This window comes from Astyanax mexicanus, chromosome 21 (assembly GCF_023375975.1).
Source record: "Astyanax mexicanus isolate ESR-SI-001 chromosome 21, AstMex3_surface, whole genome shotgun sequence".
Lineage (NCBI taxonomy): Eukaryota > Metazoa > Chordata > Actinopteri > Characiformes > Acestrorhamphidae > Astyanax > Astyanax mexicanus.
Genome location: NC_064428.1, coordinates 16,504,137 through 16,518,065, shown reverse-complemented (window position 1 = coordinate 16,518,065; position 13,929 = coordinate 16,504,137). Strand labels below are relative to the sequence as shown.

Below are 13,929 nucleotides of genomic sequence, written 5' to 3'. Positions count from 1 at the left end.
AGCTGAAGAGCATGTCGCCTTAAAACGAATTTACAGCGCCAGCGCTAAACGAAGATTTCCAAACTCAGGTGCCATGAGAGAACCCGAACGAGACTGATATAAAGTCCTTACAAGTTCAGATCACTTTGAGGTTATTACATCAGTGTTTAAGAGAATAAATTCGTCTAATATTATCACATCACTGTTCGAGAGGATCGTTTGAAGTCAGCTGAAGCGGGTGATGCAACGGGGTGACATGGCAGCTGGCAAAGGGGTGCTATGTTTATGGACATAGACTGTGTGGTAATACTCTTTGTTAATAGTCAATTTTTTCTGCTGGACTATAAAAAGACCGGAAAAACTCTAAAGCAGCAGTCCTCGCATTATCTTTACAAAAATTCCCACCTCAACCTCTTTATCCTCATCTGGAAGACAAAAGCCTTTCCATCGTTAATTGATTTTGTCTTCAGCAGACAGTGCGCCAGTACAGACCACACCTTTAACTGAGCTCCAGGCACGAAGAAGAAGAAGAAGAAGAAGAAGAAGAGGAATGAACTAACAAGGAGAGGAAGTGTGAGGAGAGGAAGTTATGAGCAGATTCTGCTTTGTGCTGGAAGGCCGGAGCCTGTATTGTTTTAGGAGGAGCAAAAAATGCTGGATCAGATATTGTAGAAAAAAAAGAACTATTTTAAAATCTGATCCTGTAAGACCTGCAACAAATATATCCTGTAATAACACACATACACACTTACACTGTTTCTTGTCAAGCATTTGAGTTTGAGTCCACTTTAAAGGTTAGTTAGTAGTTTTGAAGAAGAAGAAACATCCAATTAGCAAAGTTTTTTCATATTCAAATTGTTCTTATTCAGGAGGGGATGCAGTGTGTTAACAAATGAAACAAAGGATAGATTCATTTTACTTGAACATTTTAAACCTTCACCCTGCATAAATCGACTCTGCCTTGACTGTCTGGGGCCCCATTTTAGCAATCTACAGGGGAGCCTTCAAATGCACATCACACAGCTTTATGTAGGGAGGCTCAGTGTGTCTTTGCTATCGTAACAACAGGAAAAGTATGCCTTGCACAGATTTTATTAATGCTGGGGGTGTTTTGAGTATAACTATGGCTGATTGCTATTTTAATGGAGTAATGCTTCTGCGCTTCTTAGCAGAGTAAACTGACCTGCTCGTTCATGCAGTGAAGGTGAGTGAGCAGGTCATTTACGGGAACAGCAATGTTATTTTATTTAGAACTTTCATTAGTTTATTGGTGATGTAAAAGTTGGGTTTTGGCACTGCTACATGTCCATGTGTGCACAACAAGTGAGGGTGTGCGTGCATCGGGCGTATTTCCCTGCGTTGCCAAGATAGCAATCAACATTTGACTGTTGACTGTTTCCAAGATATATGATTACACCATAATACACCTTAAATTTACCTAACACACCTCACTTCCAGAACACTACACCCATTGTCGTAGATATATTCGTGAGCTCCTTTAAGCTCTATTTAAACAACGCAGGCGCAAGGTGCGACAACAGGCAGTTGGTAAAGTGTAAGATAGCAATGAGCATCGTAATGCACCTTGCATAGGGTATAAGATAGGGCCCTTGTTCATTTGACCTTTTAAGGGGCAGTTTGGCTAAAAATTTAATATACCAAATGATTAATCACTGACCCATTTTTTGCTAAGAATTGGGGATGCTAGGCTAAAACTGCAAACAAACACCAGACTTGAAGCACATTCTAGATATAAAGCATGTCTTGGCTGACTGAACGCATCTGGAACCAGTGATAAATTACATGCATTTGATTTTTATCCAAACTATTTTTTAAGCTAACATACACGTATAATCATTATGAAATTACTGCTCAGATAAATAGTTGTGAATGTAATTATTCTGGATGGCCTAAGGCTACAGATATAATTGCTGTTAACTACGCCTTTACATATGCATGATGGCTCCCTTGTGTATCTTGAGTCCGTTTGGTGCCTCGGTTTTGCACGTCCTCAGAAATTTATGCTAAGTATATTCAAGGTGCAGTACGCATAAGGAAATGGTAGGGGCAGGGCAGGTATTCAGCAGCAGCACTAAAACAGTGTTAAGTTTTCTAAAAAAGCTGTGGTACCAAAACCACAATTACTTACGAGTGCAGTTGGGTTTTGTGTCAATTTTATTGATTCCTTTTTTTTTATTCCAATTCTGATTCTTGCAAAATGTCACTAATTCCTTCATTTGGTTCAGTTGGTGCTTTGTAGAGTAATTTTGTTTTTTTCTGTGGATCTGCATTGTGCAATTCCATCACTTTTTCCATTACTTCTCTGCGTGTAATTTCACAAAAGCTTTAGTCATTTACTCTTTTTTTAAGGATGATTGGATACTAACAATTGAGTGGTGAGGAAACCACAGCTTTTCTCATATGAGAAGATTGTTATCCATGCAGGCCAGCTAGAGTTTAGATAGTCTTCTCAAGCCTGACCCGATGTCCAACCTGAACTTAGAACTGGTTTGTGACGTAGGCCTTGACACAATGTGCATGGGCTCAGGTAAAGTCGGACTGGATTATTTGAGCCCAATCTAAACTCTAAGGCCAGCACAGGATAGGCATTTGTGGAATTAGTACTCACACTCACTCCACAAACCTGAGTTCATTACTGTAACCTTGCCCTAGTTCTTTTATATTGTAGGTCTATTAGGCGTTAGGTATTATTATACTGACAGAAAGGGAAGTAACAGGATAAGTAAAAATATCACGTTACAAAATAAACCTGAGCTGCCACACCTAGTGCAGTCAGCACCTGAGTCTGCTTGAACTGAACCTAAGACCACTGATTTCAGGAGGACCAGAGATTGGTGCTCTGGACTGCATCTGGGCTTGAACGCAGCTTTAACACTTGAGCAAACATACCAAACCCAAGGAAAAAGGACACCAGAGTCCAGAAAAAGGGCTAGTGTAAATGCCCACAGTGTGCTGTCACTGTCAACGATCCAAGCTCCAAGCTTTCATTGGTCAAGGCAACTTTGCTAACAAATGAGCCCTGTTATTAGTGTGACTGCAGTATGCAATCACAGGGTCATCTTCTCATTATTCCACCAGTTTACCCAACTCTATTTCAACAATGTGTATCATGATTGGGTAGCAAAATTACCATAAGTCCATGTAAGGCACAATTTTGAAGATACAAAGATCAAATTGGTCATTCTTAAAAGCTTACTTTTGTAAAATATGCTGTATACAATGTACCAATATAAAACTATATAGATAAGATGTACAGTTTTCGTACAATTGAATTGTGGTTCACTCCTATGAAGGTTGCTCGAACCCACCTGGCAACACCATAGCAATTACCACAGATACCATTTAGCAACCACATAGCAACAACTTAGCAACCACCTAACAACCACTAAGCAACACCGTAGCAGCCACCACAGATACCATAGCAACACGTTAGCAAACACTTAGCAACACCATAGCAGCCACCACAGATTCCATAGCAACACTATAGCAACCACCCACTGCAATCACAATTTTTCCGTATTTTAAAATGTTCCACATTGAAGATTAATACTAAAGTTTTTCAAACTATGAATAAAAGCATATGTAATTATTTAGCAAACGAAAACGTGTTAAACCAAGCAGAATATGTTTTATATTTCAGATTAACTTCCATTCCATCTCTAAAATGTGTGTCATGATTTTCATATAATTGTCGTACAAATTTTCCCCATAAAAGTTAATGGTGGTCTATTCCTATGAGGGTTGCTAGCAACCACCATGGATACCATAGTAACACCTCAGCAACCACCAAGGATTAATTTAGCAACAATATTGCAACCACCACAGATACCATAGCAACAACTTAGCAACCACTTAGCAACACCATAGAAGCTACCACAAATTCCACAGCAAAACTATAGAAACCACCCACTGCAATTACATTGGCATCTAGCTATGTTTGACTTTCTCTACCTTGTACCACGCAGGAATCAGCTGGTTGGGTTGAGTCGGTGGTTGATCATCTTTTTTTAAGCTACTAGAAGGATGGTAACTCAACAAGTAAGACAGGGGTACCTCAAAAGCAGCCAGAAAAAAAATCCAAAAAAGTGGTATAGCTAATGTAGCACTGGGTATTGTACACTGCTGCAGCTCAGTGTTGTTCTGGTGCCTTTTTTTTTTTGTTTACAAAGTGGAGCCACACTTTCCAGTGCTTTCCACGATCCATCATGTGCTAACACTATAGAGCAGCATACCAAACCAAAACATCATGACTTATTACACAACGCAGCAACCCTGGCACAGGGATGCCTCCTCTCACAGATGTATTTTTACACAAACTGAGGCTCTGTATTTCAGGCAGAGATAGTAGGATCCAAAAAGTGCAAGTAGAAGATGCTAGTAGAGCCTCCAGTAGCTCATGTAGCACACAGGCAGGTACAGTATGTGAGCAGTTATGTTCTTAACGCAGCTGGTTGTCTACGCAAATGCAAAACCAAAACCCAAATAGCAAATATATCTCAAGATACTTACTCAGTACTGAAAAATTGTAATTCAGTAAAAGTACCGTTACTTTGCTAAAATTCTACTCAAGTAAAAACAAAAAGTACCCATCTAAAAATCTACTCGAGTAAAAGTAAAAAAGTACTCTGAAAAAAAATGTACTTTGAGTAAAAGTTGCATAGTTACTTTTATTTATTTGATGTAAAAAGGGCAACAAATCATAAATTAAAGGCAATATTTGTTTAGACCACCCCATAAAGCATTTTCAAGAACAAGTGGCATAGGTTTCTATGATCCATTTTTTTTCTTTACTGTTAAAAAATTCAAATGTTTGGTCATATAGGTGACTATATTCATTATTATATAACTTGCTATTGCTATGCTTTAACTGCTATTTACATGTTTTTTTTTTTTCTTCTAACAAACAAGCAGATTGTTTAATGTTCCCAATAAAAACTTAAGGAATTATCATGAAAAACATGAAATCATACAAAAAAATGTTGGTCGGCGCATGCGCAGTGTCGTAAAGAGTCACATATCGATGGGTAGCATAACTTGACAGAACACTGGTTCCCCTGAGCTGCGCACACAGACCCCAGCTGATTCACACAGCGTCTCTCTCGCTAACCGTAATAATAAACACTGCATGGAAAAGTTCAGCTGCGCTGCCATGGAGAACAAAACTCTTTTTTTTTTTTTTCAGACAATTATTTTTTTTCTCCCCCAGCATTTCATTTGTTACTCAGTCAGCAATGGGGAATTTTCCAATGTTGCGAAGTAAATAACTTGTGTCAAAATGAACTTGAGTAAAAGTAAAATGACCTATTTTAAAAACTAATTTAAAAATGATAAATTACTCAAATAAAATCTACTCAATTACAGTAATGTGAGTAAATGTAGTTCATTTCTGCAGCACAGACTGTAAGTGCTCTGGAGGTTTTTGATAACAGAAGTGTGAATAAGGTTTATAGCCACCCAGGGCTCACATTCCTGCACTTTCCATTTGATGTTTTATTGACATATCTGCAGAAAATCCAATCTCGTTCAATACAAGTACTCTTGTCACATCAGAACATACAGAACAACTGAATTTGCTGTAACCAACTTGTTGCCAGCCTAGCTGAAAACAAAGCAAGACAAAGAAAACAGACGGAGGGCCAGTGACAGGCAGGAGGACTGGCAATCTGACAGCCTGAATTTGGTGCAGATGGCATCGCTGATACAGTGTATCTGTCAGGCATTCCGAGCTGTGTCTAGTTTAATGCCACAAAACTAGGGCTGAAAATATCCAGTGTCCACTTTCCCAAGGTTCACACAGTGGCCAACATATCTGCTTCATGACAGGTATGATGAAATATCTGGAATTAAGTGGCTGGGGATGAACCTGCCAGATAAATTAGGCCGGACACTAGTGTAGCAGGGGCCTCCACAGCCCCCCAGTCATGAAGAAAGGTGCCACACCTGTTCCTCCACTTTATGGGCCAGCTTTTCAAGACACCAGTGGAATGTGCCAGGGGACAGAATGCTGCCTGGATGCAAGAGACGGTTCAGCCAAAAATCCCATTCATTTTGATATTTTTAGGCCATTTTAATAGATAACAATGAGTCATGGAGTGTCAGTATCCACAAGAACAAACAACTCAACTGCTCAGAACAGTTTTTAGTCAAGTGTAAGAAGACTAAAGTAGGCTTGTCACTGTAACTTTTTTAGGTGATATATTTTCCCAGAAATAATTGTGATAAACAATATTTTTTTCATTGTAAAACCATTTCTGTAACACTCATATAACAATAATATTAAAGGGTTGGACAATGAAACTGAAACACCTGGTTTTAGAGCACAATAATTTATTGTGGTGACGGACAATTCTGGTGGAAACAGGAGAGTTGAGGTGCACATTGAATTCTGCCGTGATTTGATCAGCCGTGGTTTTATGTTTTTTGGATACAATCCGGGTTAGCACCCGAATATCCCTTTCAGACAGCTTCCTCTTACAGTGTCCACAGTTAATCCTGTTGGATGTGGTTGGTTCTTCTTGTTGGTATGCTGACATTACCCTGGATACCGTGGCTCTTAATACATCACAAAGACTTGCTGTCTTGGTCACAGATGCTCCAGCAAGACGTGCATCAACAATTTGTCCTCTTTTGAACTCTGGTATGTCACCCATATTGTTGTGTGCATTGCAATATTTTGAGCAAAACTGTGCTCTTACCCTGCTAATTGAACCTTTACACTCTGCTCTTACTGGTGCAACGAGCAGTTAATGAAGATTGGCCACCAGGCTGCTCCAAGCCATGAAACCTCCCACACTAAAATGACAGGTGTTTCAGTTTCATTGTCCAACCCCTGTAATGTAATTATATCATTTTTAGAGAAATTAACTTTATTAAATTGAAAATAATGTCTTAGATAATGTCAAATAATTTAACAATGATTATTACTTTTGTAAGTACTATATATATGTTTGTTCATATATATATATATATATATATATATATATATATATATATATATATACACATATATTCACAGTATATAATTAAGCTTTTGACTGGTACTGTATATATTTATATAGTCATTGTCAAAAGTTTGGATGCACCTTAAAAACATTTTTTTATTATTTACAAATGACAGTTTTGCACATCTTGGCTGAGTCAGCTTTATGAGGTAGAGCCACCTGGAATTCAGGCTTTCAGTTAACAGCTGTGCTGAGTATTTTAGTTTGTTTACCACATGATCCTTATGTGTTCCTTCATTGTCTGGATGACTTCAGTGTGTAGGAATGAAAATATTACTGCGATGCAAAACATTTTAGTGCAGTTGCGTTTTACCCGTCATGGGTAAATAGTTAAAAACAAGGTTTATTTCACAACAGGCCTTGAGGCAACTTAAGCCACAATTCATGCAATAGGCTACACTGATTGTTGTGCAGTATTTGATTATATTTTAAATTGCTGGGTAAGTTTAGTGGGCCACTAGTTCCCAAAAGTCGTCAAACCCTCCAACAGAAGAACAGCTTTCTTAATAGTACAATTTTCATCAGTAAATCAGGTAATTACAGTGCACAATGTACTCCTAAAAGGGGTAACTGGTTAGTGATGTTAAACATCTGTAGAGATGCTGTGCTCTGTGGATATTCTGTGATTGCATATTTTTGCTGAAAACTGTTCAATGTGGCTACATCTCTAGAAACTATACTAATATTGCTCAAAGATCCATTTGTGTCTTGTGTTAAATTCAACTCTATAGAAACAAACATGCCTTGAACTACAGCAGGGGTGTGGGGAAAAACTGTGTTAAATGTTTTTGGCAAAACCATCAGTCTTGGCTGAAAACAAGAAATTTCTTAACAGAGTCTGGCAATTTCTTACCTTAATGAGTCACAGGGCATGACACAGTGTGTGTGTTTGGTTAACACTGGTAAAGGTTAGGCCGTGATTTTTCCTAACAGACAGATAATGAGAGCCAAATCAGACTTGGCATCCTTATGTAGGGTGCATGGTTATAAGACTATACAGACACTAAGGTCTTTGCCAACATTTCTACTGACTTGGTTTTTCCATTAATTTTTTTGCCATATTTTTTGAATATGAATCCACTAAATGAGATATATTTCAGTTTGAGTTGTTATGCAGACGCTTATTTGTTTGTATTATGTAAAATCAGGCAACTGTTGCTTTTGGATCTCTGGGTCTTTAACAGCCTAATTGCCACAGTTGTTGTCTATCTCTGTTATTAACCGCTGCAGAGGCTTAGCCACCATTAACTGCTGCCAGCACATCACTTTTGTGAAGGCAATTTAGAGCAAACCCGGAGTTCAGATTTTAGCATGTTATTATTTGGGTGTTATTTATTTATCATGGTGAGAAAACACATCCGAGCTGTAATAACTGTTTAATGGATTATTCATATTATTTTTGTCAATCATGATATCACATCCAGCTTCTGGGTTTGGTTAAGTAACTTGCAAGGCCACCAGATGACGGCGGCAAAAAACACACACACACACACACACACACACTAGAGTGTAGATTTCGCACCACTTTCCTCAGGCCAGGAAATCAAGCTCAGGAAAATGTTTTGTGACGTAGGCGTCTGTTTTTTAACGCCATTTTGATTTTATATAAACCTATGGCGTGATAATCACAACATAGCAAATGAACAAATCAAACTCTTTTGATTTTTTTTTTTTTTTTTTAAGTTGCACAAGTTAAAATAAGTACTTTACAGGCTTTACAGCCTTTACAGGTTCTGACGAGCCCTAGATGCAGCTCTGTCAGATATCAATCATATATGTGGAAGCACTGGTATCGCTGCCTTTTAAGATTGTCATGACCGATAGTATGTTTGTACATGCTTATGCATCATTTTTTTTTCTTTTCTTATGTATATGTTGTATGTCTTCCTTTTAGGCCTAGAGCCTGTAATAAAGTTTATATATATGAAATATATTAATCACGCAGTTCTGAGTGTTCCACTTGTCCGCATTTGACTTGCAGCGCTTTCTTAAGAAACATTTTTCTTAAATAATAGGTCTATGCTTCTTCAGTGTTGTAATGTTAATTAACCTCATTCTGAACAGATTTCGCTCATTCAAACAGCCCAAAATGTTTTTTAAAAGCTCAGTTTAATGCTCTACTTGCTAAAAAATGTTGGGTTTAAATCAGGCTCGGGCTTATATATTGACTGAGTTTATGGGTCGGGGCGGGTTGGGCTGCATTTTTTGCGCCTGATATAAGCTCTCACACACACACAGCTTCCCTTGTGCAATAGAATAATGTGGACAAACATTTGGCATTGCAGTTTTACCTTTTGTAATATAGTAAATTATACTATAGAATGTAGGATAGGCTAAATTTAAGATTAGCTCAGTAAATGGTATGTCTTAACTGGTCTTGTGACAGGATCAACTTGTTTAAATGTGGACTGTTCCACAATTCATCAGAACAAACTATGTGAGGATATTCTGCTATTCTGCTTATTGCTCAGACCTGCATAGCACAGGAACAAGAAAGCAACTAGAGGATATTTCTGTGCTGTTTAATATGCAGACATGGCAGAGACTTGTTCGTATCTCTATTAATTAATTATATATATATATATATATATATATATATATATATATATATATATATATATATACATATTCCATCATGTTGTCTTAAGCTGTTTTGAGTGTGTTTGTAGATGCTCGAACTACCGCACATGAGCGTTTAATGTGTGGCCGGTTAGCACGGAGGCTAATCTGGAAAACTACCTATGGAGCCCTCTGCTAATTTCCTCAACATTTATTTTTCCCTGACGCGGCGACCCCCACGCACACACACAAGCACACACTCAAACTTTCACACACACTCACACACACACACACACACAGCTGATGGCACGTTGCCTCTTTTCTTAACTCAGCACATTAAGCAATTCTAATTTAAAAAGCATCAAAACTAGTCTGGAATTTTACAATACAGTAAAAAAGCCTCCGGTCTGCCAGCCGCAGCATACTTTAAAATGATTACTCCCACCCAAAAGTACAGAGAAATGCCAGCATTTAAAGAAACTGAATCATGATTTTAATCATAATTATTCACAGAATATCGTGGTTATTAATACAGTTAAATTTTATATGACTGGCACCACTAATATAACTATAAATAAATTTTGCAAATAAATACTCCTTAATAAAAGCTTATTAAAATCTGGTAGACCACATGGTTTACACATACATGCACTGGTTATTGATTGGTGAATACAATGTTTTTAAAAATTGCCTTAAATATATTGTTTCCATTAATATATTTAGAAAGCAATTAATATTGTTATTTTTTTTTATATAATAATAGTACAATATAAGTGTTTATTATTATAAATATATTGTTTATCATTATGTCAATATTACCAGAGATAGAACTTTTTGTCAATAAAGCATACCCCTTAAACCAGGGTAAACTGGTTTAACTAATTTAGCTCAAACTAAAGTTGATAGTTGGGTCAGATCACTTTCTCACCACAAATGAAAGGTTTCAGAGTTCATTTAAGACTGGACCAGGACCACCGGATTGTCCTCAAGTCAAATGAAAATATACAGGGGTTGGACACCTGCTTTTAGACCACAATCATTTATTGTCCCGAATTGAGGTGCACACTAAATTCTGCTGTGATTTGGGCAGCCATGATTTTATGTTTTTTGGATACAATCCGGGTTAGCACCCGAACATCCCTTTCAGGCAGCTTCTTGCAGCGTCCACAGTTAATCCTGTTGGATGTGGTTCGTCCTTCTTGGTGGTATGCTGACGGTAGCCCTGGATACTGTGGCTCTTGATACATCACAAAGACTTGCTGTCTTGATCACTTTTGAACTCTGGTATGTCACCCATAATGTTGTGTGCATTGCAATATTTTGAGCAGAACTGTGCTCTTACCCTGCTAACTGAACCGTCACACTCTGCTCTTACTGGTGCAATGTGCAATTAATGAAGATTGGCCACCAGGCTGCTCCAATTTAAACATGAAACCTCCCACACTAAAATGACAGGTGATTCAGTTTCATTGTCCAACCCCTGTACCTAATTATGATTAATTAGTCTACCATCTTAACCAGTTGGCTAACCAGTATAAGGTGTGCTTTTGCAAAACTTGACCAGTTTCTAACTGATCCTCTAAAATGATCCTCTATAACTGCCTCTATAACAACAAATGGTGGTTGAAGCTGAACTTTTTATCAGATCAGGATAGAATGTAAAAAGCTGCAGCTATTTTCAAAAGTGGTGTAAAATTCTAAATGAAAATATGTGGGATGAATATGGCTCAAATAAATAAAGCTACAAGGTTCTAACAGGACAGCAAAGCAAAACTCCAATAAAGTTTAACAACCAATACATTGTAAGGATGTTTCAACTCTCTTATTCATTATGGTGTCACAATTGTTTAGTGGACCTCTGTACAGTGTGAAGATAATATTGTGGTAGTGATAATGAAATCAAAATCAACTGATTAACTTCACTGTTTGAATATCAAAGTTAGTGAACCACCTGATGACCCGCTCCAGCATAGTCTATTTCTAGTCCCGTCAGGAGGTTTTGCATTAAGTAATATCAAATTGTGAACCCAGTATGAATCCTAGCACCTCTATTATCCATATAGATTGCAGCTCTAGTAATCCAGACCACTCGCAGGTCACGTGACGGATGGAAACTTAAGCACCTTACCTTCTCAGCCATAGTCATGGCGGAGCCGCCGTGGATTCCCAGTATGGGCATGGAGGTCTGAGACGAGACAAAGTCCAGCATTTGAGCAACAGCCTCTTGGTCCGTCCCGTCCCCGTATACCAGGCCGTGCAGTCTCTGCCGGGACATGAGCTCACACAGGTGTGTCAGCATGCTCCCCGGGTCCGTTTGGTTCACCTGCACGCCAAGCACGCTCACGTCCAGGGGTGCACTGACTCCACGGGCGGGGCGCAAAGCCGAGTCCGGCACCCCCCGCGTCTGTCCCAGGATCACCGCCACGCTCAAAGAAGGGGGCTTCTCTGCTGCTCTGGACCAACCAAAAGACACCCAGATGATCACCACCAAACGGACTACAACTCCCATGATTCTGAGCTTCAGCCCCTGCAAAGAAGCAAACCATGCAGTCAGTTTAATAAGTTTAATAAGTTGTTAAAATATTTTTTTGGTTTGTGATAGAAATGGAAATTTTTTCCGACAATATATATCGCAATATTAAACAATGCAGGCCCGAGCGCCAAACACTTAAAACCCAAGGAAAACAGCAAAACAACAGTGATCGGCCCTTTAAAAAAAGGTAAATAAGAGAGTTTTTCTGGGATTAAAAGCGTGAATTCAGCTGTAACTGGAAATATCTGTGCTGCAAAACGGTGCCGGACTGCGGTGCACAGCTTTCGACATGTGCGTTTACAAGCATGTGCCCAACCATGTGGATGGAGACCATGCGGTTACCTCATGTTCACTCCCCCCCCCCTGTGCACCCCCTTCCCCTCGTGCTTCTCAGGCAGCAGCAGCCTGTCACTCACACAGACACAGAGACAGCGCTGTGTATCTAATTCTGGTGTCTGTGTGCAGGTTAGTCATGTCTCTTGAAGGAAAGATAATAAAGGCTTTTAACACCAGTAACTGGATACCCCTCTTGAGAGTGCATATTTACCATATATTGAGTAGATATTAGCACAGTAACACACGAGAGCTAATAAATTACATTATACACACAAACATCAAACAGAGCAGAACACATTTAACCACCAACACAATTACAACAATAACAGTCTAAAAGCTTAAGGAATCACTTTCAAAATAATGGAGTTTTTAGTACTAGCAATTTTCAAATTTCCACTTTGTGCAAGTCTGAATGATCTGTGAACTCACATACTGTATACAGTCAGCTGGAGCTCAGACTTTTAAAGTGTTAATAAATGTTGTTAATACCAAAAAATAAAAGTGAAAGTGTAAAAAAGTGTATTTTATCTTGAGAGATGATGCAGGATAGTCACAGAAGTCCTGCATGAAGTATGGCTGTTAAGGTTAATGTAGCATCTAGCTTAATTCTCAATTGATGATAATAATCGGTGATAATCAACAATGATCAGTCAACATAACGTTAACAGATTTAGTCAAGACCCAGGCACATACATTATGTAAGATAAACACGGTGAAAAAAAAAAATAAGGGTTTATATATGGTAGACTTGTGTCTGCAGATGTACAGCAGCTCTGCACTGTCCTAATAAATTACATAAAACCAATACTTTTCAATTACCTTTAACTGTCTAAAAGGTACAGTGGTTCACTTACTCTGAATTAAGCCCGCTGAGTGATTTGTACGAGTCACAGCATGAGTGCATCTGAATGGCCTACTTAATTGATAAGCGTCTTGAATAGTTTATTGAGGTGTATGGCTGAATTTGATGGCTGGCTGATTCCAGATGTCTAGCGTAGCTGTGTCTTAAAGCACAGTAATTATTAATGGTGCCAAGCAATAACTTTAGTACATCACAGCGTGATGAGTTGAGAACAGCTTACGTAGGGTTAAGAGCAGAAGTGCTGCTGCAAGCAAAAAAAAACTGACTGACGGACAGCTCACCAGAGATTTAATGGAAAAGGTGGTCCATACACAGCCCTTACTGAAAAAATATTGGCACCCAATGTAAGCATTACATTCTTTAAGAACTGGGCAGTGGTGGCTCAGTAATTAGAGCTCTGGGTTATTGATCACATTGTGGTGGCATAATAGCCTACCCACTAAGCTGCCACTGTTGGGCCCTTAAAGCAAAGGCCTTAACTCTCTCTGCTCCAGTGCTGCTGCAGCATGGCTGACCCTGAGCTTTAACACCAACTTGACATATGAGCTGACATATGCAAACCAAAGAATTATATATTATTGTACATATAAATCGAAAAATCTAAATAAAACCTATTCCTATTGATTTTCATCAATAAA

The 13,929-nt window shown here is 38.5% G+C and overlaps 1 protein-coding gene across 1 annotated transcript in view; it reads right to left on the bottom strand.

Annotated features, from left to right (window-relative positions):
- The window catches only part of grin2ab (glutamate receptor, ionotropic, N-methyl D-aspartate 2A, b), a 190,914-nt gene that overhangs the window by 160,193 nt on the left and 16,792 nt on the right, over positions 1-13,929 (bottom strand). The window contains exon 3 of the mRNA XM_007260263.3: positions 11,689-12,087. Coding sequence (XP_007260325.3) covers positions 11,689-12,069 — 381 coding nt within the window. The 5' untranslated portion in view covers positions 12,070-12,087. The remainder of the gene's footprint in view (positions 1-11,688; positions 12,088-13,929) is intronic.